The sequence below is a fragment of the Chaetomium strumarium genome (genome assembly GCF_033439665.1).
Source record: "Chaetomium strumarium strain CBS 333.67 chromosome Unknown B0T15scaffold_7, whole genome shotgun sequence".
NCBI classification, from domain to species: Eukaryota; Fungi; Ascomycota; class Sordariomycetes; order Sordariales; family Chaetomiaceae; genus Chaetomium; species Chaetomium strumarium.
This window is the reverse complement of record NW_026944435.1, coordinates 1,162,767-1,187,732: the sequence shown is the minus strand read 5'-3', so window position 1 is coordinate 1,187,732 and position 24,966 is coordinate 1,162,767. Positions and strand designations below refer to the sequence as shown.

At 56.3% G+C, this 24,966-nt stretch overlaps 7 protein-coding genes across 7 annotated transcripts; 3 read left to right on the top strand and 4 right to left on the bottom strand.

Moving 5' to 3' along the window:
- Positions 1–305: 305 nt before the first annotated feature.
- Positions 306–1,840, top strand: B0T15DRAFT_542512 (ribosomal protein L32e). Its single transcript, XM_062869926.1, has 5 exons — positions 306–539; positions 611–650; positions 793–917; positions 1,067–1,188; positions 1,296–1,840. The coding sequence occupies exons 2-5, from the start codon at positions 611–613 to the stop codon at positions 1,402–1,404; spliced, it is 396 nt and encodes a 131-aa protein (XP_062718058.1). The 5' UTR covers positions 306–539; the 3' UTR covers positions 1,405–1,840.
- A 296-nt stretch (positions 1,841–2,136) lies between these two features.
- B0T15DRAFT_542511 (pyridoxal phosphate-dependent transferase) lies at positions 2,137–4,131 on the bottom strand. The gene is made up of 3 exons (XM_062869925.1): positions 3,744–4,131; positions 3,312–3,676; positions 2,137–3,239 (listed from the first exon to the last, which is right to left on the bottom strand). Exons 1-3 carry the CDS (start codon positions 3,880–3,882, stop codon positions 2,304–2,306), a joined length of 1,440 nt encoding a protein of 479 aa, XP_062718057.1. The 5' UTR covers positions 3,883–4,131; the 3' UTR covers positions 2,137–2,303.
- Positions 4,132–8,714: 4,583 nt separating this feature from the next.
- B0T15DRAFT_404616 (Glutamate/Leucine/Phenylalanine/Valine dehydrogenase-domain-containing protein) lies at positions 8,715–12,046 on the top strand (the record flags this gene model as incomplete). Its single annotated transcript, XM_062865260.1, has 2 exons — positions 8,715–9,069; positions 9,129–12,046. 2 exons carry the CDS (start codon positions 8,715–8,717, stop codon positions 12,044–12,046), a joined length of 3,273 nt encoding a protein of 1,090 aa, XP_062718056.1.
- An 899-nt stretch (positions 12,047–12,945) lies between these two features.
- Positions 12,946–14,433, bottom strand: B0T15DRAFT_542500 (uncharacterized protein). Its single transcript, XM_062869924.1, has one exon. The coding sequence runs from the start codon at positions 14,279–14,281 to the stop codon at positions 13,190–13,192; it is 1,092 nt and encodes a 363-aa protein (XP_062718055.1). The 5' UTR covers positions 14,282–14,433; the 3' UTR covers positions 12,946–13,189.
- Positions 14,434–15,415: 982 nt separating this feature from the next.
- On the top strand, positions 15,416–16,715 carry B0T15DRAFT_299238 (regulator of chromosome condensation 1/beta-lactamase-inhibitor protein II). The gene has a single exon (XM_062863796.1). The coding sequence runs from the start codon at positions 15,473–15,475 to the stop codon at positions 16,661–16,663; it is 1,191 nt and encodes a 396-aa protein (XP_062718054.1). The 5' UTR covers positions 15,416–15,472; the 3' UTR covers positions 16,664–16,715.
- A 53-nt stretch (positions 16,716–16,768) lies between these two features.
- On the bottom strand, positions 16,769–18,501 carry B0T15DRAFT_496744 (Rad9-domain-containing protein; the record flags this gene model as incomplete). The annotated part of the gene is made up of 7 exons (XM_062867202.1): positions 16,769–16,798; positions 16,855–16,965; positions 17,020–17,621; positions 17,678–17,914; positions 17,974–18,118; positions 18,177–18,314; positions 18,388–18,501. 7 exons carry the CDS (start codon positions 18,499–18,501, stop codon positions 16,769–16,771), a joined length of 1,377 nt encoding a protein of 458 aa, XP_062718053.1.
- Positions 18,502–19,416: 915 nt separating this feature from the next.
- B0T15DRAFT_569582 (alkaline phosphatase-like protein) lies at positions 19,417–24,766 on the bottom strand (the record flags this gene model as incomplete). Its single annotated transcript, XM_062870809.1, has 7 exons — positions 24,500–24,766; positions 23,639–24,436; positions 22,768–23,606; positions 20,917–21,474; positions 20,244–20,805; positions 19,706–20,175; positions 19,417–19,452 (listed from the first exon to the last, which is right to left on the bottom strand). The coding sequence occupies exons 1-7, from the start codon at positions 24,588–24,590 to the stop codon at positions 19,417–19,419; spliced, it is 3,354 nt and encodes a 1,117-aa protein (XP_062718052.1). The 5' UTR covers positions 24,591–24,766.
- Positions 24,767–24,966: the final 200 nt, after the last annotated feature.

Below are 24,966 nucleotides of genomic sequence, written 5' to 3'. Positions count from 1 at the left end.
TCAAATGGCTATGGCATCACCCTCGACAACGACGCCTTCTACATGGCCGTACGTTGGGCGGCCGGCCAGAGGCATGGATCAGGGATGGGTTCGCATCTGCCAACAATACCCCCGGCCCGTCCAGAGGACAAGCGGCTCAGTGGTGGGCGTGGTTGTAGCTCCGCTAGCTACGCTCTCATATCGCCTCAGGCACGATTCTATGACATTTGAGAATTACCATCTGTAGATCCCAGAAGAGATCGCACTTTATGCATGATGATCCATCCGTTTACTCCGGTGAACGTCACCGTTTCTTTTTGCTCCCAGTTCGACTTGACTTCAACCCCACGTCGAAACGTCGTTATCGATAAGACGCTTGACCCACCTCGCCGCTTATCGCTGCGCGTGGTGGGCCGCAAATGCTGCACAGACCAGCATGCCTTAACAATTTCCACACAGCCCTAAGCCCACCAGCTCAACCAATTTACGGAATTTTTCCAGGTAGGTTCGGATCGTGACGACGCCAAATTCGACCATCACCCGACAACAAGACCGCCAAGGTAAGGTGTCCATTTCGCTATGCTCAGTGTACTATCACCGTCAATCTGGCGAATTCTAACAAGTTGCACAGATGGTTGCCTCAAAGAAGCACATCCCGATCGTGAAGAAGCGTACGTCCGAGTCCTGATGATCCCCCCACCGATTGATTCCTCGCCCATCCTCTCCGTCATTCGAGCCCAGGATACAGGATTTCGAGTTGCGTTGCTGGTGGATATTTGGATCGCAGGTATTAACAAATATGTCGGTTTGCAGGCACGAAGCGCTTCATGCGCCACCAGAGCGACCGGTTCAAGTGCTTGGACTCGGCATGGCGCAAGCCCAAGGGTATTGACAACCGCGTCCGGAGGCGGTTCAAGGGCAACCTGGCTATGCCCTCGGTACGTGGCTGCATCTTTTCTTGGGTTTTCTTCGGGCGGCTGCTGGGCGGGAAGACGGGGGGGCTGCATGGGATCCGATATAGTCTTGGATGCTCGGTTTAGGAGGACCAGGAACAACTGCTAACGCGGCCGATTCTTGCACTTTCCAGATCGGCTATGGCTCCAACAAGAAGACCCGCCACATGATGCCTTCCGGCCACAAGGCGTTCCTCGTCAGCAACGTCAAGGACGTCGAGCTCCTCCTTATGCACAACAAGACCTACGCCGCAGAGTACGTGGAGTCCCCATTGTGAACGTGAACCGAGAAAGGATCATCGATTTTGTGCAGTGATGGGAGGGCGTTTTTTGGCAGCTGCAGGACTAATGCCATGGTTCCAGGATCGCCTCCAACGTCTCCTCGAGGAAGCGCGTCGACATCATTAGGCGGGCGAAGCAATTAGGCGTCAAGGTCACCAATGCGAAGGCGAAGGTCACGACGGAGGTCTAAACGATGGGCAACAATCACGGGGCAAATTCTTTCTGTGTTTCGGAGCATCTCAGGCGGTCTTAGGGAAAGGTTTGCTATTTGTCTGCGATTGCCTAGCACCCAGCCGAGCTAGTGGAATACAATTGCAGCCACCTTCGTCATGGGCAAACGGGCAGCAACCGGCCTTGAGCTACGGGTCAGGTCTCTCTGGGTGCTTGGAAGGGAGATGTTTCTGGGACTGAGCGGGGAGTGAATCAACGAGCGCCACTGGGTGACCGGGCGCCGGGGCTTTATGGCACGATCAACCGATGATTGGGATGGGCGTTGGGCAGAAATACTGTCATATTGCTCGGGTCAGTGTGATAGAAACGCCGACTGTTTGCGCAGCAAATGGAAGCAGCTCTGCAAGTTCGTGACTCGCGACATGCCTGTTATGTGTCGACTCCAGCCCCTGTCATGGATCCCAAACCTATTGCAAACAGATCCAAATCTGTCGTCACAGCGGTTTCTTAGCTTTGTGGTGAAAGCAAACCGTTCATCTGCTAATTCAAAACGGTCGTCATTCTGTGCTCTATCCTAGGGCAGCAAATAGGCAGTCAGTGCTCTGAAGACCACCCATGGGGATCAGTCCTTGGAAGTTTGCTCCAGATAGCATCTGATTCCCAGGAGTAAGTAATGAACGAAGCGTATCAGTGAATCGGCCTGAGTTCATGAATCTACCTCTATTCAAGAGACGACAAGACAGGACAGTGAGCGGATATCATAGGGTGTTATCTAATGCATATGGACAAGCTCCCGAATAGCGACGACCACTTGTCAGGTCTAATGTACTCTTACATGTTGTATTGCCCGTCTATGTTCTGTTCTAAAACCACGTTGCATGTAACCTACATGCAGGACAGGCCCCGTCAAGCTTAGTCTCAGCTCGAACCAAGCTTCTCTTTCTGTGCAATCGCTAGCGCCTCGCCGAACGCTTCAACAAACGCGACGCAGTCCCCAAACGTGTTATACAACGGAGCCGGCGCAACCCGGATGACATCCGGCTTCCGCTCATCCACAATCACCGCTCTCCTCTCCAATTCCCGCATCACGGTATTCAACAACCCACCTTGCAGCTTCAAACTCAGCTGCGCTCCCCTCTGCTGGGGATCGCTCGGGGTAATGACCCTAAACAACCCTCCCACATCCTCCGCCATACCGTTGAGTATCTCCTCCAAGAACCTCGTCAGTCGCACGGACTTCTCCCTCAACCTCCCCACCCCGCCCGCAAGCTCAAACACCTCCAACGACGCCGACAGGCTGGTGATGTCCAGAATGCTCGGGTTACTCAACTGAAACCCGGCGGCGCCCTTGACGGGGTGGAACTTGGTCGCCATGGCAAACCGCGTTGCCTTGTCGTTGCCCCACCAGCCGGCCAGCCGGTTCGTGTAGCCCTCCTCGGGCCTGTCGTCGGTGATCTGCCGCGTGACGGCGCTGTGGCGCTCGTGCACAAACATGCCGCCGATGCAGCCGGGCCCGCCGTTGAGGTACTTGTAGCTGCACCAGGCGGCCGCGTCGACGTCCCAGTCGTGGAGGGAGAGGGGCACGTTGCCGACGGCGTGGGCGAGGTCCCAGATCACGAAGATGCCGTGCTTGTGCGCGTGCGACGTGATGGTGGGGATGTCGAGGAGCTGCCCTGTGTAGTACTGGATTCCGGGGAGGAGGAGTAAGGCCGTGGTGGAGGCGTGGGTGGTGATGGCGGAGAGGACCTCGGCGGTCGTGAGGATGTTGTCTTCCGGGGATGTCGGCGAGGTGAGGGTTATCATGGAGGTGGCCGGGTCGAGCCCATGGTGGCGGAGTTGAGTCTCGACAGCGAACTAAGAGTGGTTGCGTGTTAGTGACTGGTGCTGGTCCCATCACATTGGATACGAGAGAACGGGGGTGGTTACATGGTCGCTGGGGAATGCTTTGCTCTCGAGGATGATCTTGTGCCTGCCGTTGAGATCCGGGCGGTAGAAGGCAGACATGAGAAGGTGGAGGTTGGCCGTCAATGTCTGCATGACAGCCACCTCCGCCCTCGAGGCGCCTACGATCGGAGCAATGAGCTGGGCCGCCCGTTCGTCGGCATCGACCCAAGTCGGAAGGGGTGACCCCTCAAGGGGCTTGAAGTGCCCCTGAACACCCTGGGCAGCCCATGTTGCGAGATACTGGTTGATGCGGGTTTGAGTCCGCTTGGGCTGGAGGCCTAGGGAGTTGCCGCAGAGGTAGATACATCTGCTCTCCGCATCATCATTCGACCCAGGTGTTGTCGAATCTACAGCCACCAGATACGATCATTAGCCCCTAACCTCAAACTACTCTACGGAACGGAGCTGTCACACCTGAATCGGGCAGGCGGGTACTCGCTATCTGCGCCTTGGTCGGGATGTTGAACTCGCGACGGGTAAACGCCAGCTCGTCATCCCTGTCCAGTCCGCGGGCTCTCTCCCTGGCACTGGCAACGTCAGAACCAGAGCTCATCACTTTTGTCGGAAAAAATTGCCGTAATGGGAGGCGTCGAAGGTCGTGTAGCAGCTAACAGGATTCGCAACGAGGATGACGCCAATATTCCCAATCCAGTACCTCAAAGCCTGTCAAGGGAGACAAGAACTGCTGTAACTATTCAAAAGCTTGCAGTACAGTATCTTCATTTGCCGGACCGAGCTTGGAGATTATTCGCGGGGTTGTCGTCAGTCCTACGCACTATGGTGGATGGAGGAATTGCCCCACTAGGAACCGAGTCGGGGCTCGAGCGGGGCTGCGTCGGCGTTGGCCCGGTCTTTGCGCCGCGCCAAGAACGGTGGGGAAGCGGCAATCAGCGGGAGAACAATCCGTAGAACTTTCCATGCTCCGGGGGATTGCCCCTCCACGCCCCTCTTCTTATTGCCGGCCGCTCCAACAGGTACCGCCGGTACCGAAGAGGTTCTATTGTTCGCCTGGCAGCCGAGGAGAAATACGTTAGAGTCCAAATCATTGTCTCCAGACCCTCTACCTGGTGTAGGACGGGAATTCGAAAACGAGTTCATGCCATCCGAACTGGTTGGGCCTCCTCTGACGGTCTGACCAGTGAACACACATTGATTCAGCTATTTTAAGTATGCTGGCGGCCTCATAGCGTAGCCCAACAGCAAGATGCCATCTGTGTCCATTGATTGAGGCGGGAAAGAAAAATGCGCATGTTCGCAGCTTGAGATGCCGGAAGTCGTCTCGCGGGATATATAGGGCCATTCATTTATCTTTCGAGCCGTGTGGTGGCACAATGTGAAGTGATGAAAAGGGAATGCAGAAACACTTGTGTTGGCTTCAGTGAATCCATTTGCAATCGAGCCGCATAGTCCCGAGCTGACCGGGTGAAACATCCTCTACCAGGTAACTGAGGAGGGAGAGTTTCTGCGGCCCTTGGCCGGATCATATTGACAGCTCGTAGCCTATGCCTCCGGCCCGGGACTTGTAGACTTCGCGAGATTATAGTATATCACATTTAAGCCTCTTTGCTGACACTTCTGCATTTTCGTTGTGGTTTTCGCGTCAGATGATACCCTCTGAAGTGCGCAGGCCGGTCAACGAATTGGGCATTACGCTGAGACGGATGTCCTGAAAGCGTCCACTGGCAGTCTTAGACCTGGCGAGGTTGGAATGATTCTCAGTCCAAGGCTCCAAATCCAAATGCCGTGGTTGCGAGAACTCGAGGTACTACATACGTATCACGTAAAAGCTAGCCCTGTTGGTGGACTGCAGAGTAGACGAGCTATGGCGGAATTGGCACCTTGAATTGCTTCATTTGTTTTTATTTTTGGATCTTTGAGTAGGTGGTGTTCCTTACTACTGTACCTACAGTAGCAAGCGCATTGATGAGCCAGCTTCCCCGGCACGCCTAGGCTAATTCCGACTCTCCAGGGCCGAATCGTGTCGATGCAGCCCCAAACGTGGGAAACGTGGAGCAGCTGGAGAGGCTTGGAGTTGGATTGACCCTTGGACAGGCACGACAGGGTTGGACAATTGTGGATGTCGAATTGCCAATGCCAATTTCCCCGCGAATCCCGTGACCATTCGAGTGTCCATTTCGATCCAGAACAACGAGCATGGCAGTCGGCACGAGGACAACAGAGCTTTTCCTCCGCGTCTAGCCCTGTCTCAGGGGTCCATCCGGGACTGCAGTTAATGCCCCGCGTTTTGACCGGCACTGGGGCGGTCAATGTGAAAGACTTGGCCGGAAACTTTTAGTGACGTCCTAGGCCGTTCTGCGGCCCCTCATCCACTCCAGTATTTTCCCACCGCTTCCACACCTGAAGCAAACGAATTACCGAATTTGTACAGGTTCCTGATCCGTGCGACGTCGGGGACAGGTTGTTGAGTTGAATTGCAGCAAATGTGGTTTTCATTACCCCCATTTTACTTGATGGGACTCATGGGAGACGCAATCGTGGAATTCGGAAGGCATGAAATGGCGGGGCATCGTGCCCCAGCCACCAGCGGAGCCGGGTCCTGGCGGCTTGGGGCTTGTAGTTGTTACGTACTTCTGCAATCACGGGACCAGCCCTCGTTGAGACACTTCTGATCAAAGGATTCTTCGCGGTCTGCGCGGTTCGGAAGGAGACTCTCGACCCCAGGTCGTCAGCATCGCCATCCAGAACCCAGAAGGTCCACGTGCTGTTGTTTGAGTGTCCAGCTGGTGAGGGAGCAACCAGGGCAGGCCTTCACGGCGCCAGGGGTTTTGGATTGGCGATCTACCCGTACAGTACATACCATCAAGGTCTGTGAGATTAATTAATGTAAGAGGCGGTAAGTGACAGACGAAGGGTAGCACAACACGACAACATGTAGGTTATGTCCAACTGAACGTCTACTGTGTAAGGGCTGGCGCTGGCGCAAAATCACGGGTCAGGGGCTCGGAAGGGAGATAATACTGTACATATAGGAGGTCTGGTAGTGTATCGATTACTATGCCTGTCCTATCTCCCTATATCGCATCCAAGTCGTCCGTGCATTGTCCAATACTAGTAGTACTAGAAGATACTGGCACCAGCAACATGGTGAATTTGCAAGCCAAGTAAAGTGCTCTCAGGTACGGTAACTTATTCACCTTCGGTGGCTGACCAGCACCGTCCTGCGGTGCCTTCGGTGTGCATTCAATACGTGATCGACGGTATACAACAGTCCGAGACCCATCAAGACGTATCCACGATACCGTACACAGTAGCGTAGAATCGACTGTGTGACGCCGAACTTCCCCAGGACTTTCTAGAACGTGCAACTTCTCCATTGGTTTCTGTGCCTGCTTCTAAATCCCTTGCGTCTTTACATTCGGGAAGCGCAGAGTACAATACACGACTCAGACGAGGGACCTGCTCCTGTTTTTACGAGCTGAATATCCACTCTGCTACATGAAGGTACCGATATGTACGGGGTACGTTACGCGAGAACCTCGAATAGCCGCTCCCGGTTCTACCGATGCCAAAGTGGCAGTGAGGTACGTACTGAAGTACTCCTTTTTGTTGGGCGTTCAGGAACCAGAAGGCCCCTTGTGACCCAATCAGCAGACGACTTCTAGTTGCCCGATCTAGCTTAGCCCTGGTTTCTGTTTGTCAGAACGCCGCACAATGGCATCACGATACTTGTTTTCGCAGGCAACTTCCTTTGAAAATTGACAGGCCTGCGGAGTAGACGAACAGGTACAGTGCCAATCCTGGAGAGAATTCCTCAGAACGTGCTGTCGCCGTTCACAACTCGAAATATGATGACGGACTATAAAAGAGTGGCACTCCCGTCGCATGAACCGGTGTTCCCATCCCATCTTGTCACCTACTCACCATGGCAACTTGAAAATTCAATATTAACTTTTGTCTCTTGACTCACCTCTCACCACATAACCCGGCTATCCAACACGGCGGGTCTCTCTGTCTATTTTCAGACACTTCCTTATCAGTCGTCTCCGGCCAAACATCGCGGCTACCCTTATCTCCCGTACGACATTCTATCGTCGCAAAAAAAAAGGTACCAAGCTTCCACGCCCCCCTTTCGGTTCCTGCGCCCTGGCCCTTGCCCGAGTGACGTCGTTCCTGCGTCCCACTGCACCCTTCCACCAGACAGCATCGCGGTCAGCTGCAAGGCTGTACGAGTTAACCCGTACAACTTCGCATTGCTGTCGCCGCTAGGGATGGGAAACAACCAATTGGAACCCTTTCAGTGTCAAATCTACTCGCAATGGGTGACCTGAAGCTTTGGACGACTGCGCAATTTCCATATCATCCACTTACTGGCTGTTCTGGCCCAGCATTCCTTCCAGAACCGGCAAGCTAACGGAACAGTCCAGATATTCCTTCGAAGTGCAGACACCTTTCGTTGGGTTGCCTGCTTTCAGTGATTCCGCAGCACTCGTATCCCTAGAACTCTTGCATTCGGGCCGTCACAGCTGCCTTGTTGCCCGAACAAGGCCCCTTTGCCACTCGCAACTCTGTCTGAGGTAACGAAACACTCCTCTCGCTGGCTTATCGGGCGGTAGCCGCGTCCTACGCCGCTTGGACCCGTTTCATGCCGTACTAATTGCCTCGCAATGACAGCTGCCGAATTGATACAGCGGCGTACAGATAGCACACTTTGTCAATTGGATAGGTAGCTTCCGAGTCGCCGAGCGAAGGTACGTCTAAGCACTCTCACTACCTACCTTATCCATTTTAATCCTTCCACTTGCCCATTGCACACCCCGGAAACAGGGGGCACGGTGTTTGGGAGACGGAGCATCTTATCTCTCTTATCATGATATGAGCCACAGCCGAGGGCGAGCAGGAGCACAGATTCAGGAGCGGTGAGCCACGGCCGGAGTCTCCTGTCCCAGGGACGGGAACACTCGACCTGGCTGAATTGCCGACGTCCAATGGGCAATTTGGAGTGGCCGATGTCGATGCCATGTGCCGTATCGGGCTTCATTCCTGCCCTATGCCACAAAGCTCGCGGCTTCCCGGATCGACCGATCGCGGCATTTGGCGGCTTGTTGACCTGATACGGGAGGCAGGGGGGGGGCTGGTTGTCACTGACCTTGTCCTTCCCCCTCGTCAACCATGCACGCTACGGCCAGCCATCAGGGTCTTAATAGCGGCCAGATGCCGCCAGCAAGCAGCACAGGAAGACATACCGACACGATGCTCCCGCTCCTACTCCCGCTCGCTCTACAAAGCTGACGCTCCCTCCCCGCCTACACGCCAACTGCCTCCCTCCCTTTCTCTTCTCTAAAGTCCAGCCATACCCAGCATATTTACTAGCGTCACTCTCTATCTCAACTTCTCTTCCCTAGTCATCACCATCACACCAACCCCATGGCGAGCGTGGCCGTCCAGCCGTCACCCGCCAGTCCCCTTGGCGACAGGCGTCGAATGTCTGGCTTGACCATCAAGACTGACCTGTCCGTGGCTAGCTTTCCAGAATACGTGGATCCGTTTACTTCGTCAGACGAGACCATGATCGCTTCCCCTGCAGCCATGGGCGCCGCCCATCCTCTAGTTGACAAGGTCAAGGGCGAGGAGTTGGGGAGGCATCCCTCGCCCCAGCCGACGCATTTCAGCTACCCTACCATGCCGAAGGTGAACGGCAACGGCCACAGGACCCTGCGCTCAGCGACTGTTGGCTACGTTGCCCCCGAGTTCAAGGGCAAGAATGAGCAGATGAAGCTAGGTCCGCACCCCTGAGACGACGGTGTTCTGGGCTATTGTCATTTGCTGACGCACTGATAGTCAAGGCGTACATTCAGAAGTGTGGGTGGATTCCCGAAGCGCTCGTCGACACCCAGGTCTCCTGGTTCTACAATGAGCTGGGCATCGACGACGTGTACTTCCAGCTCGAGAACCCCGAGGTCGTTGCCAACCACATCACGTCCTTGTATGCCGCCAAGGTCGCCGCCTTCTCGCGCCCGGATAAGCGGGAGGAGATCCGGCTAGACATGGAAGCTTCGGACCACGCCATTTACATCGACACAAGCGAGCCAGGGAAAACCACCATCGATGGCCCGCGGTATGAGCATCGCCTCGAGTCCAAGTACCTAGATGGCAGCGACACGTCAAAACGCTTCCGTGTCGAGACGTTCCGATCCCCCGGCGTCATTGGGGACGCGGATTCCAAGGCGACAATGCGCTGTTATTTTGTCTACCAGTGCCAGTTCGTTGAGCCGAATGCCGACCCTAAGGAGACGAGGCTAGAGGTCATCAGCGACCGCATGTTCCTCGCCAAGGCGACCAAGAACACCAAGCAGATCTACCGGGAGATCATCGAGGTTGCGGTCAATCGCACTGGCCCAGTCATCGAGGTCTTCGACATCGAAGGCTCACGGGAGAAGAGGCTCGTTGTCGCCTTCCGTTCGAGGACAGCAAGAGGAATGTTCAGCGCCCTGAGCGACCTCTATCACTACTACGGTGTGACGAGCTCTCGCAAGTACGTCGAGCAGTTCTCCAACGGGATTACGGTCATGAGTGTCTACTTGCGGCCCGCTCCCAGTCTCGACTCCAAGTATCCCCCGATTGAGGAGTCGATCCACCAGATCACCAAGGAGGTGTCACTTCTCTACTGCATGCCCCAGACCAAACTGCACCCAATGTTCGCCTCCGGCGAGCTGAGCCTCCAGGAGACCATTTACGCCCATTGCGTATGGGTCTTCGTGCAGCACTTCCTGAACCGTCTCGGGTCCGAGTACGCTTCGCTCATGGCGGCACTTGACCCCAAGAACAACGGGCATGCCGAGGTCTTGTCGAGGATGAAGAAGCGCCTGCGCAATGAGACGTTCACTCCCGATTACATCCTCGAGATCATCAGCTCGTATCCTGAGCTTATCCGTGATCTGTACGCCTCGTTCGCCAGCGTTCACCTGAAGGTTGGGGCTGGGTTCGATCGCCAGCGCATCGCCCCAACTCCGGCCACAGAGGTCCTGTCTGATGCCAAGCTTAAGGAGAAGATCACCAAGGTGGTATCTACCGAGCACGAGGAGATGGTCATGTCCGCCTTCCGCACCTTCAACAATTCCGTCCTCAAGACCAACTACTTCACCCCCACCAAGGTAGCGCTGAGTTTTCGTCTGGACCCTGCATTCCTTCCCGACATCGAGTACCCAAAGCGCCTCTATGGCATGTTCCTCGTGATCACGTCAGAGTCTCGGGGCTTCCACTTGCGCTTCAAGGACATTGCCCGTGGCGGCATCCGCATCGTCAAGTCCCGCAGCAAGGAGGCATATTCGATCAACGCCCGCAATTTGTTCGATGAGAATTACGGGCTGGCAAGCACGCAGCAGCGCAAGAACAAGGATATTCCCGAGGGCGGCTCCAAGGGTGTTATCTTGCTGGATCCCAAGCAGCAGGACAAGGCCCGCGAGGCGTTCGAGAAGTACATCGACAGCATTCTGGATCTGCTGCTGAAGGCCGAGACACCGGGCATCAAGAACCCCATCGTTGATCTCTACGGCAAGGAGGAAATTCTCTTCATGGGCCCGGATGAGAACACGGCGGACCTGGTCGACTGGGCAACCGAGCATGCCCGGGCCCGAGGGGCGCCTTGGTGGAAGTCATTCTTCACCGGCAAATCACCGAAGCTGGGTGGCATTCCCCACGATGCTTACGGCATGACGACGCTGTCGGTCCGTGAGTACGTCAAGGGAATCTATCGCAAGCTGAACTTGGACCCATCGACGGTCAGAAAGATGCAGACGGGCGGTCCGGACGGCGACCTGGGAAGTAACGAGATCCTTCTCAGCAATGAAAAGTACACTGCCATCGTCGACGGCTCGGGGGTCCTCGTGGATCCTAATGGTATTGACAAGGAGGAGCTGCGCCGGCTTGCGAAGAAGCGCCAAATGATCATGCACTTTGACCTATCTAAGTTGTCCAAGGACGGCTACAGGGTGCTGTGCGATGACACGAATGTCAAACTGCCCAACGGAGAGATCGTCGCCAACGGGACGGCGTTCCGCAACACATACCATCTCCGGGACACTGGGCTCACAGACATGTTCGTGCCCTGCGGCGGTCGGCCTGAGTCGATCGACCTCGTTTCGGCGAACAACCTCATCAAGGATGGCAAGGCGACGGTTCCATACATCGTCGAGGGTGCCAACCTATTCATCACGCAGGACGCCAAGTTGCGACTCGAGCAGGCCGGCTGCATCGTGTACAAGGACGCCAGCGCGAACAAGGGCGGAGTAACCAGCTCCTCGCTCGAGGTCCTCGCATCGCTCAGCTTTGACGACGAAGGATTCGTCGAGCACATGTGCCACGATGCGCGGGGCAACGCGCCCGAGTTCTACAAGGCGTACGTCAAGGCGGTGCAGGAGAAGATCCAAGAAAATGCCCGGCTTGAGTTCGAGGCCATCTGGCGCGAGCACGAGCAGACGGGCGTGCCCCGGTCAATCCTGTCAGACAAGTTGTCGACGGCCATCACAACGCTTGACGAGCAGCTGCAGCATTCTGACCTGTGGGAGAAGGAGGATGTCCGCCGGGCCGTGCTGGCGGACGCTCTCCCCAACTTGCTGATTGAGAAGATCGGCCTGGACACCATCATCCAGCGGGTGCCGGACACATACCTGCGAGCCATCTTTGGCAGCTATCTGGCCAGTCGGTTCGTGTATGAGTTTGGCAGCTCACCCAGCCAATTCGCGTTCTATGATTTGTAAGTTTTCCTCCCCGGTACCCCTTGAAACAAAACAAGAGATGCTAACATTGCCAACAGCATGTCCAAGAGGATGGCTCAGATTAGGTCATGATTACCATTGTTGGCAATTGCGAGTAGCGTATAGACAGGCAATCGCAGCGGGTTTGGAAAGGGGGAAAAATAGACAAAAAGACAAAGAAAGAGCCACGGGCAGCAGTCATGGTTGTGCGGGGAAGCTGGCTTTGGCAGACATGGGCGGCGTTTTGTGCTATACAAAATTCGGATTATTCCTTTTGCCAAGGTATTGATATTACCGTGCGAGAGAAACGGTATGAATTAACGGTCTAGCAAGTTTAATAGATGCGGTCCTTTGATCGATGCATAACTACCTAGTATCATTTGCTTTCCTTGAGGTTCTCGTTGCTGCTTTCCGTACCTCGACGACCAACTCGTCTCTGGCTAAGTACCGCCAATGAAGGAACGGCAGCAAACGACGCGTGGTTGCGCAATGCACCGGAGCGTCAAGCAGCGGCCCTTGGCATCCTGCCGTGCTCCCTGCCGTGTCCCCTTTAGGCCTTGTGCTGAGCAAATCAATGATCTGAGTCAGATGCTCGTGCAGCCGAGACAGCACGGGATCTTATTGTCATGTTGTGTAAGGTATCCTGCCGGCGTGTTTGTGTCATGTTCCGAGCTCGGCTGTCTACAGACTCTGTATTTCGTTGATTTGGGATAGAGATAAGCGCTTGCCGGCCCTTTTTTTTATGGTATGTGATAGATTTAGGGAAGACTAGGAAAGGGAAGAAGGAAAAGCAAAGGGAGAGGTTGAAGTGGCGTGCATGCATTCGTGTACTCAACCGCGCCACGCGATGGGACGGACATCCACGGGCGTGCTCTGTGTCTGGAAACATCCATCACGCTCATCAAGGTAGTAGAGAATATGGGCCGCATCAATTCATAGAACCATCCATCCCTTGAACACACGAAAATAGCCACGCCTCCCACCCTGGTTGATACCATCGCATTGTTTATCCCCCTGTCTTGTACAGTCAACACACCTTGATAGAGTGAGTACTAGTAAGTACTGTAACCACAACCAACCCTTCCATCCAAACCCTCCATAAGCCCACTCCATCCCACGAGCTCTCACCCCCAAATCGGGCCCAATTCACTCCTCCTTCTCGCTCTCCAGCACAGCCCTGATCATGGCCTGCCCAATCTCCACGGCGCCCTGGAAGCGGGGCTCGAAGAACTTCTGCGTCACGGCAAAGCGCTCCCGCCACGTCTCGAAGGAGCGCAGCGCGACACACTCGGCCCAGCCGCACGCGGCGATGGTGAACTGCAGGTCGTCGCGGCGGAAGGTGTTGTCCTCGATGCCCACGCGCAGCGACTCGTCCAGCAGGCCCGGGGTGCGGAACAGGTGCTCGGTCACGCCCAGCCAGAGGCGGAACAGCGGCGTCGAGCAGATCATGTGGTCGTAGGGCACGATGCCCAGCGCGCTCCAGCAGTCGACCATGGCGAGGAGCGAGAGGTGGTTGTTGGGCAAGGGCGGCGCGCTGCCCTTGGAGTTGGGGTTGAGGCTGAAGCGGTCGACGACGCCGTCCGGCAGCAGGGGCCGGTCGGCCCACTTGGGGCTGTCGCCGTGGCCAAAGACCTTCTCCTTGGCGGCGTAGACGCGCGCGCGGAGCTCGTCGCGGCGGCCCTCCAGCATGAGCGTGTACAGCTCCGTGGTCGACTTGGCGAACTGGTTGATCTGCTTGTGCGCCTCCGGGTTGAGGATGGCCAGCCCCGCGTAGACGTGCCACTTCTGCGCGTAGATGCGCAGCATCAGGTTGATCTTGACATTCTCGATGCCGCCCACGTACCGCGTGCCCTCCCACGGGAACTGCTTGGTCGCGTGCCACGCCTTGCCCATCGAGAGGAAGGCCGCGTGCGTGACGGCCTGCGTGTCGGCCGTGATGCGGTCGTGCTCCTCGGCCGTGAGGTAGACGTGCTTGGACCCGAGGCAGCCGAGCACGGCTTCCACCTTGGCGAAGGACTCGTCCGAGGCCCGGTGCTTGATGAGCACCAGCGGCTGGCCGCGCGGGTCGACGTTGGGCCCGTGGAGGGAGTGGCACGAGACGACGTCGACGTCGCTGGGGAGGTGTTCTTCGAATGCCTTGATCTCGGGGTCTTTACATGACGTCTGGCCGCCTACAATGGCGCCGAGGCGGGTCGCTGGAGAATGGTTTGCAATGGTAAGAATTCTGGTCATGGACATGGCTCAACAACGATCTAGCATATATCGAGACGGCACACACATGGTCCATACTGGGCAACAACACGACCTATCGCCGCGGCTTCCACACTGTAGATGATGTAGTTGCTGGCGCGGGATACGAGGTGACCGTTGCGGAGAATCTGTATATTGTTCTATAACACAGCATCTCAGCACTGGTCCGCAGCGGGAGATCAGGTGAGATGCACGGCCATACATGGTTGGCAAACTCCTTGACCAGCTCATCGTACTTTTCCTCTCTGTCGCAGGCCACGATCCTGGGACGTACCGCTGTTAGCATCTCCCAGAACAGCGGGCACAATGCTATATATCTGTTGTCCGAGTCAGCCGATGTCCAACCCCAATAACGCTGTTGGAATATGTTGGAGTGGAATGCTTCAGACAAAGAATGATAAGGTAGCTGAGATTTTTCATCATGGAAAGCCCGCGGCGGCTGACCGGGGCCAGAATGGCTGATCGGTCATGCCACGAGCGATACTCTAGCCAAATGCGCTCAAGTCATCATATGCGAGGGGGGTGTGCTTGTGGAAACGAGAGGAAAGCGTTGGTGAGAAGAATCAACTTACCAAGGACAACAGCTCTGGGAGCCCAAGATTAGCAACCACCAAGCCGGTCAGACATGGCGCCTCTCGTTGGCTAGGACGTAGAGAGAAATGGAGCAGAGAGAAATGGAACAGAGAGAATCCGGTGAGAACTACCTCCATCCAGCACTGCTCAGCCTCCGGGCATACATCTTGCCCATGTCGCCCATGCCGATGAGGCCGACAACAAAGTCGTCGGCGCCCGGAAACGCCCCCATTGTTGACGCCATGGTTCTCTTGAGCATTATTGACTGGTGGACTGCTGATTTGCAAGGCCAAAAAAAATCTCGTCGCCAGATCACATCGTCAACCGACCACCACCTGTCGCTCCCTTCAACTGTGTCTCAAGCTGAAGGTTCGCTCTGGATGTTGGTGAGGTGCAGAGTTGACAAAGAAATTTTCCTGGGTGCTCAAATTTTAAGTTCAAAATGAGTGGGGTCTTCTAGGACCCACCTGCCCGTTGCAGCCACAGTGTCGCACAGTGTCTCTACACGTGGGGAACCTCATTTGAGTCCCTCAATCTGCTGGTCACACTCAGCACCGACTCGTCCCTTATTACATTGAAGTAAATAGACTTCCAGGGCAGCTCAAAATGTTCCTCCTCCAAGCCCTCGGCTCCAACGGCTCAGGGCAGCTTGGCCTGGGACACAAAGAGGACGTCGACACCCCTCAGCCCGTTATCCTCCCTGCCCCTCTCAGTCGCAACAGCACACCCCATACAGAACACGACATACGCCCGATCCGCATAGCAGCCGGAGGCAACCACACCCTTCTGCTCCTCTCCTCAGGCGATCTTCTCTGGACAGGAGACGCCAGCACCGGCGCATGCGGCCCCGCATCACCACCATCCGATCACGTCGGGGAGCCCACGCCCTCCTTCCGGCCCGTAGATCTGACTTCACCCCCCCTCCCGCCAAGCGGCAGGTTCAAGATCCGGCATATAGCCGCCACCTGGTCCGCCAGCATCGTCGTGCTCACCTCAGACGACGACGACGACAACGACGACTCCTCGGAGGAAGGGGAAGACAGAGTCTATGCCTTCGGCTCGGGCGCCAAAGGCGAGCTCGGCCTGGGCCAGGGCACGCTCCGCACCTCGGAGCCAATGCCAATCCCGGACTTCCCGCCCCGCGGCGCGAGAGTGGTCGATCTCGCCGCGTGCATGGGCCATGTCGTGGCGGTGCTGAGCAACGGCGAGGCCTGGGGGTGGGGCAACGGGAGGAAGGGACAGCTTGGAGAGCCGGCGATGGGGGCGGTGTGGTCGCCGCGGCGGATTGGGATCGAAGGTGGAGGAGCGGGGACACAGTTCAAGGTTGTGAAAGCCGTTTGCGGGAGGGAGTTTACTTGTCTCTTTGGCCACCCCGAAACGGGCGAGATGATCGTATTGGGGTCGGATAAGTGGGGTGTGCGGTCGGAGGCTCCCGACAAAGGGAGCTTGGCAGGGTGGAGGGAAGTCGGCGCTGGTTGGGGCAGTGTGTATGTGCTGAAGGAGGATGGGAGGCTGCTGGGTTGGGGGAGGGACGATCACGGGCAGCTCGCACGTAGCGAGGATTTAGGGCGTGTCACGCAGATGGCGGTGGGGAGCGAGCATGCACTGGCGTGGACCGAGTCTGGCGACCTCATGGCTTGGGGTTGGGGTGAACATGGAAACTGCGGGCCGGTTCGCAGTGATGACGGGAAGAAAGGGCAGCATAATCGAATCGTTTCGGGCGGGCTGGGATTGGAAATAACGATGCTCGGTGCTGGTTGTGCGACAAGTTGGATTGCCATTAAGAAGCCAAGGTGAACCACGAGGTGGCCGTTCAAAGCAACAACATCTCTCAAGCCACAAGAAGCCAAAGGCAACGCAATGAGAGCCAGCCCGATGTTCACTGCTACAGCTCTGCTTGATTCAGGGAGAGAACAGACCGAAACGGCGGACCTACGCGGACGAGTTACAGCCACATCCCAACAGCGAAACCGAGCGGTGTCACTTACCTCAGAAAGCCGCTGAGTCGGCTCAAGTCCCGCAGCAAGGCGATCAGGAGGAACATTTGGAGCTTCGGCTTGTCTTGACAGATAGCTGCCAATGCGTATGGATGACGGGTTCTGCTTCCTGGTTAGCGAACCGCCCGGGGCAAGCACGAGAGGGATGCACAGTACCGGCTCATTCGTGGTGTTCCACTCCAACCTTGCCGTTTCCTCTTCCTCCTCGTCCGCATCTGGGTTTATCGGCTCCCACTGCTCATCGTCTTCCGCCCGGTCAACGAACAGCGAATCGGATCGAGCCGTTGTAGGAGGCGGCATCGGTTGTGGCCGGATTTCGAATCCAGACTGGCGTGGCCGCACAGGCGTCCTCTGCTGTTGGGGCCTACTAGTAGCCGTAGAAGCCGGCGGTTCCTGTTGGTTCTCATTTGCTGCGACCGAGCTTGCTCGATGCGATTCTGAATCGAGCTCCGGTCTAGCAGCCTTCGGTACGCTATTCGCTCGGGGGTTCTTGTGCTTCTGGCTCAAGGCGTCCTTTTCGCCGACGGTCATGAGGATGAACTCGCACAGCACACCATCTGCGCCGTAGGATAGCTTCATGGGACGACCAGGGTGGGAATAACTGGTGGTTAGGGCTCCGCTGGTCATCTGGGCATGTTGGAGAATAGCGCGAAAGTCTTTGACGCTGATGATGATGTGAAGTTTGTCTTGGACTTCGACGTCATCAAACTCGTCCATCTCGACCGCAATGTTAGTGTGGAGAGGCTTTTTGAGCACAGCTGCGTCTCTGTTAGCATCGGGGCGGAGAAACATGGCATCTAGGTAGTGATGGCACCTTCGTTGCTGACAGCGCCGCGTTTCTGCACCTTCTCGGTAAAACATGTGAAGTTAACCACCCGAGCCTCCTCGTCTGTGTTGATGTCGAGGAGCTCTATGCCCGGGCCGAAATGATCCATCAGCTGCCGTAAAGTCCGGGAGGAGATTGACCAGCGATTTCCTGCTTCGTCTCTGTTGAACTTAGCGTGAGTGGGGGGCTTCACTTCGTAGGGAAGGGAGTGCGAAGCCGTGATGCCTACAGGGTGGTCAGCAGCTGTGTGAATGGTAAAGAGGGAGGGGAGGAGAGAGGCAAACCATTTCTGAAGGAGACCCTGGCAACAAGCCGGCTCTTCTTGCCGAGGCCGTCGTCGATCGCCACATCGCAGCGGTCTATCGATGCATCTCTTTCCCGCGCTTGGTCGCCGCCCGCTTGACGAGCTCGGAAGATTGTGAGGAGAGACTGTGGCTGGTGTGAGACGAGCGGCACAAGGTTGAGGAGAACTCAGAGAGAGACGCACGCGGATGTATAACTGGCAGAAGAAGCGGTCCCGGTACTGAGGTGCCCCTTCGAAGTTGTATCGCGAGAAGAATCTGTTGGCGGCAAAGGAGAAGCAGACATACGCTGACTTGGATATGTTGAGCGTAGTCAGAGTCAACTAGGGCGGCCAATGGTTCAGCAACCAGCGATATCTCAGATCGAGACGTGGTTCCGTTAAGGGCAATTCATACCTTGTCCTTTCTCGCCTCCAAGCAGACATCGTCGCTGAACTTGAACATGCAGGCAAGTGCATCGTGGAGTACAGCAACGCCCTCCTCGCTGAGGGTAAAGTTTAGGATCACCATGTCGAGAGATCTCCGCCGTCACAATCCCACATGCAGTATTTATGTTAGACCATGCCAGACCGGTTCGACGCGGTTCTGTGGAGGATTGGAGTTCGTCGCAAGCTTGGTCCTCGACTTACGGGACGGTGCTTGCAGCTATCACCACCTGCTAGGGGCACAAACGAAGGTTGGGAGCCTTCCCTGCAACCCAGGTACTATACAATACCGTGTTCGGTGCCTTAAGGAACAGCGGAGGGTTTTGAGCAGGGGAAAACAAGGCACACTAGGTGTTACCTACGGCTGATCCGCATCGAAGTCTGAGGTATCTGGGTTGGTTTTCGAGATGGAAGGCGCAACCGTTTACTCGGTACGAGACGCGTTAATGGCAGCGGGGCTAATTCGACAGTGCTAGTATGACCGTAATGTGTACGTACATACAGACACCGGGTGTAAGGCTGTAATGAAATACATACATAGCACATTTACAAGGCATACCTTAGGTTAGGAGGTTAGCTTAGTGCTATATAATAGGAGTACCCTACTTTTGTTAGTGCATATACAGTCAAGTACAGTAGTAAAATACAAGTGATAGGGGAATGTATTGCACTGTATCCTATAGTGTGTACGTACTACATATTCATGTATATAGGGTACGTAGGTATATTTGAGGTCTAACAGTTATAACCTTAACATCATCCACCGGCCGCACCATCTCGAGCCCCATATCAGGTACCCTCGGTACGTCTTAATGTTGCGACACTCTATATACCATTCAAGTTGGCTAATAGGCTACAGACGTGGCGCTTCCAGGAGGTCCTCTGGTCCATTCTCAGTTGGAAGGCCAGCAGCCCTGCCTTCCGCGTTCTCGTTATCACCTATAAGAATGACTACACTCCAGAACGCATACATGACGATGTCTAGCAGGTCTGAGCCACCTTATAGCCTGAGATTCGACAGCCGGGAATTTGGGTGCTGTTATTTTGGGAGCTGGTCACCACCTAGAGGTCTCATCGGACAGGGTTTGCTTGGCCTTGGACATGTCTGCACAGCGGGCTACCGCACATTTAGTGTATTACTAGTAGTAGTCTGATAATGTGTTCCAACGCCCAGGATATGCTACGCTCGACGCTCCCCTTTACCATATCTAGACCTTTATCTCTCTCAGCCACGCCGTAGGATGGCTCTCTGTCTCAGCGGCGGCCCTCCCTCCCTGCAGAGCCGCTACCTTCTCAGCCGTCTGCCCGGCCTGCATCTTGTCCTCCAATTCTCTCGTGATCTCATCGACATCGACCTCCAGATATTCACTCAAGAACTTCCCTACATCCGTGTTCTCCACATTGCCCCGTATCTTCTCGGCCGATGCGCCGCCAGAGCTGTAGATATTCACATCCACAGCACTGTGGCCGTGTGTGCTCCAGCCGATGTGGGCGCGGACGCTGACCATGCGCGAAAAGATGACAGTGGCGGATTCTGGGTTGGTAGCGAGCGCGCCGAGCTCGGCCTGGACCGCATCGGTGATGCCGAGGCGGCGGATGACGAGCTCTTCGTTGATCCAGTTGATCAAGGATTGCTGGGATTCCGGAGGCGCGGAGCTGATGTGCTGCTGAAGAAGGAGAGCGCAGTGCTCGGCCGAAGCGTTGGCTTTGGCGAGGACGGCTGGGTACCAGTCGTAGACGGGGAGTTGGCCGGGTGCTTCTAGAGGGGGGTCAGTACCGACATGTCTACAGCTGTTCGGACGGGGAAAAGGGGGAAAGAAAACGTACGCCAGGCCGTGGATAGGCCGCCCGTCTCGTGGTCACTCGTTGCCATCAAGACACCCTCGGTGTCAGAGTTCTCCAGGAAGTCGAGCACAATCTTGAAGGTCTTATCGTACTCGAGCACCTCCCTGACCTGCGCAGCAGGGTCGTTGATGTGACCTGCATGATCGATCCGGCTGCCCTCAATCATGAGGAAGAACCCCTTGTCGCTGTCCTTCGTCGCTTGGTCCAGCGCCGCCAGCGCCGTCCTGGCCATCTCGCTCAAACTGGGGTAAACGTCGGCCATATGCCTCCGATCGATCTCGAACGGCACATCCGTGGCCGCGAACAGGCCCAGCAACGGCAAGCTCACGTTCGTCCCCAACTGCAGCTCATCAAACCCCTTCCGATCGCCCTTGTACTCCCACCCATGCTTCTCCCGCGCAATCCCCACTACATCCACATCGTCCGCCCTACAACTCCCCTCGGTGCCGTTCGCAAGGAAATGGCACCTGCCGCCTCCGAGAATCAGATCCACGCTCCGGCCCAGGGGTCCCTCCCCGACCTCGTGCAGCGCAATCTCGTCCATCTGCATGCGATACGCGACATGCGCGGCGAAGCACGCGGGCGTGGCATCGGTCACGTCCGTGGTCACCACGAGGCCCGTCTTGTACCCCTGCCTCTTGGCCGCCTCCAGCACGGTGCCGCACGGCCGGTAGCCCGGCAGCATGCCGATGGCGCCGTTGTAGCTCTTCCTGCCGCACGAGAAGGCCGTCGCGCCCGCGGCCGAGTCCGTCACCAGGCTGTTGGACGAGCGCGTGCGCGACGTGCCCCAGAAGTGGGCGTCCAGCGTGAGCACGTCGTCGATGGGCAGGTCCGAGGTGAATTGCCGGAAGGAGCGCGTCAACGAGAGCGAGGCGGGCCCCATCCCGTCGGAGACCATGAAGATGAGGTTGCGCTTGGTTGGGTTTTTCTTCTTTTGGGTATTGGTGTTTGGCGGAAGAGTGTACGGTCCGCCGGCGGAGGGGTCGCCTGGTGCGATGACGGACGGCGGAGAGGCCGAGGTGGAAGTGCGGTGTTGGAGCACGACGCCCAGGACGATCACGCCTGCCGTCGCCAGCAGAGCCCAGACGAAGAGGAAGACCTCGCGCCGACCGGTGCGGCGGGAGGAGGCACCATCTTCTTCGGTGCGACGGGTCGAGTCATCGGGGTTGTTCGGGTCGTCCGCGAGGAGCGGTGTCCGCTCCGACCTCGGGGACTGTATTGTTTTGTGTTAGCGCCTATCCTGCGAATGATGTTTACTTTTGTTTGCGGCCAGAGGAAGTAGACTGTTTGGCACGAACACACCATTTTGCTTAAAGAGAGCAGTACTAGTAGGAATGGGGTACCTGCTGGTCCGTCAAAAGAAGGGACCGCTGCCTACCCTCGGGACCCGGGGCTGACGTTCGGTTTAAGTTGACTCCTATTCGGCCCCTGCATCCCCGGCCGAATAGGCCAAGACCCAATCGGTAGTTAAGGCTGCAGGCACACCAGTTCGGATGCTTCACCGGGGTCGCCTGGGCGCATGACGTCGATGGGAACAGGGGTCTGGCGCGAGCACATGATGCACCCTCATGACCTTTCATTGAATACAGTGTTCTTGATCATACATAGCAGTCTTGGAACCTTTTTGGTACTTTGTGAATACCAAGATACCAGTTACCTACTTAGGTAATTCCAAACCGCCAACACCCAGAAATTCCTCTTGCAGATTAGAGCGCTACCGCCATGCCTCAAGAAACCAAAAACCCCGTCAGCCGAACCTCCCTCCTCCAGGCTGCAACCTCCTTCTGCACCGCCTTCGCCAACAACAGCCCAACCTCCGAGATCTTGCCCCTCTTCACCCGCAACGACTCCCGAATTCTCGTCCACGAGCACGGCCTGGCCAAACTAGCGCCCTTCCTAGGCCGCACCTTCCGGGGCGCCGAAGGGTTAATACAGTACCTCTCTGTGATCTCGGAATGTCTCAGCTACGAGAACATGCGCTTTAGCGAGTACATCGTGGACGCCGAGGCCAGGAAAGTTTCGGTCAAGGGGGAGGCAAGGTTCACGTGGAAGAGCACAGGGCAAAGCTGGGATGAGGTGTTCACCTATGTGCTGGGGTTTGATGAGCAAGGTAGGGTGGAGAGGTATGAGATTTGGGCGGATTCCGGGGCTGCGTGGTTGGCAGCTCGGGGGGAGCTGTGATCTTTGCTGCGCCAGAGTGGTGTGTGAGGCAGTGAGATGGGGTTGAGTTATCTCTTGACTGTCGCCAAAGCGTAACCAGGGATATCATGTCCAAGAAGCTGTAATATCAATAGTGTACAAAAAGCTAAGAAGAGAATCAAAAATTGTTGGGGATATCAAAATTACCCAGACTCTTGCGACCGGTCCCCATTCTATCCCGTTGAGCCTGAACCAACGACCGATATGACCATCTAAATCCAGAGAACCTTGTTCAAATACCCCAAAACATGATACACCAAACCGAACTCCCAGATCTCAGCCAACTCAATCAAGCCTCACTCTTCACACCCGAATACCGGACATGGAGCCGGTCCCTGAAATGCTCATGCCTGATTCCATTCGGCCTGGCCTTAGCAAACGCGTCAATCGCTTCCTTCGCGGTGAACCCGCATCGCTCGACGAGGTAGCACGCAATCAGGAACCCAGTCCGGTTGAATCCGTAGTGGCAATGTACGCCAATTGCGTAACCGTCGGCCCACGCCTCAGCCCTGGCCCGCTCCTTTTGTTCCGTCCGAATCTTGTCAACGAGGTCGATGAAGCCTCTAATCTCGGCGTCGTTGGGCGGCACTTTGGATAGCGTGGGGAACTTGTGGTAGCGGATGCCGCCCTGCTCAAGACCGCGGGGGTCGTAGACCGGGTTGTCGTGTGAGATGTCGACGACATCCTTGACCACGCGTCCCCACTTCTCGACGAACACCCGCGGACAGTGTTCCTCGTCCACCTCGCGGAGCGTCTTGATTGCGCGGAATACGCCGCCGATCGGCCCTGACACGGGGGCCACGTTCCGCCACTTCTCGATGTTCTTGACGTCCCACTTCCCGTCCTTGCAGAGGTACTGCAGCTGCCAACCGAGGGAGAGACGGCCGGTAACATTGGTCGACAGGAAGTCCGAGATGAGCCCTGCTAGGACGGGCACAGTCGGCGGGGCGTACAGCAGGCCGTGCCCTGCTGGGCTGGGGAGCTTGGTGCTGACCACTACTTTCTTTGGGTGCCGAGGCAGCACTGGAATCCTCGCTGTCTGGTGTGCATCATCTCCGCTGTCATCGCTGCTGTCCGCAACACCGTTCATCTCGGGCTCGGGCGGGACCTCCTTCTTCCCGAGTGTGGAGGCAATCTTGTCGACATCTTGGGGGGGACCACTTGATCGTCCTCGCTACCGACCACGAACACTGGGATATCTAGGCCCGCCCATGTCTGCAACGTTGCTATCCCATCACGAGCCACGCCCTTGCCACGCGCCGGGATCGCGCCCCATGCCATCCGGCGAAAGACCGGCGTCCTGCTCTGGCAGTTGAACATGTACTGGAGCCGCTTCGTTTCGGCGTCAGCACACTTGCCAACGAACCGGTGTACGCTGGGGCTCTCAAGACCTCCAATTCTATCAAAGGCTCTCCACAGGTCGAAAAAGAAGCCCGGGATGCAGAGTGCTACGCGGAACCAGGGTGCCCGTGCTTCCATCAGCTCTCCTGTAGTCGGACATATGGCAACCAGGCCGAGAACATGCTTGTGAAGTTCAGTCTTCGGTTGCCGCGGGTTGGCGAGCAGAGCGGCGAGAGAGGCGCCCATACTATGGCCGATCAGAACCACTCCCTGCCCGGCTGACGCATCGCGGTGGTCCTCGATGACCTTTTCGAGCAGCTCGACGAGTGCGTTGGTGGTATAGGCACGCCAGTCTCGGGGCTCGAACCCGGAGATGCCGCATCCTGGCAGGTCTACTGCCAAGCATGAGGCGATGGGGGTGAGGCTCGTAAGCAGAGCGTTGAAATGGGCAACAGAACCACCGAGCCCGTGGATGAAGACCAGAAGGGGAATCGGTGCAGGAGAGGTGGGAAGGTTGTCGGCATGCTGATGCTTCCTGTAGAAGACCCGGACTTTCGAGTACGTTGCCCGAGATGTAGTGTATGACTTTATGCTGGAGTTCCTCGCGACAAGAGGAGGGTCCGTGAGTCTAGCATCTGTCTCAAGTCGTTAGATGACGAAAACAACTAAACTGTTGTGGCCGACTTATTGATACATACCAAATTGAGAGTCGTCCATGCCCGGGGCGATGGGATCGGCAAGTGTTGATAGCGGTCTCCTGTCGGGGAAGCGTGAGCTTCGAACTCTCATGGCGATGATAAAGAAGTGACTGTAACAGGGTTGAAAGCTTTGATATGAAAGGGGTCTTGACTGCAACGAGCAGCTATGTGACGTGTGAGAAAGAAGTAAGGTAGGGAGCAATAGTTCGTAAAATGTATCTAGGAGAAAGGGCGGGAAAAGGAAGGGGACGTTGTGGCTTAAATTCATACCTTACTTTACTCAGAGCGTAGGTGGCACTAGGTGCCCGTGTATTGAGAAAACCAGGCCGCCCCTCGAGACAACCCACTGTTTGTCACACAAACCGCGAATTTGCAACGCGCTGGCCGGATGGAACAAGGAGCTTTGTGTCAGGCGCGGATTGGGTTGATATCAGACTCATCAGACAGGAAGCAGGATGGGCCTGGCT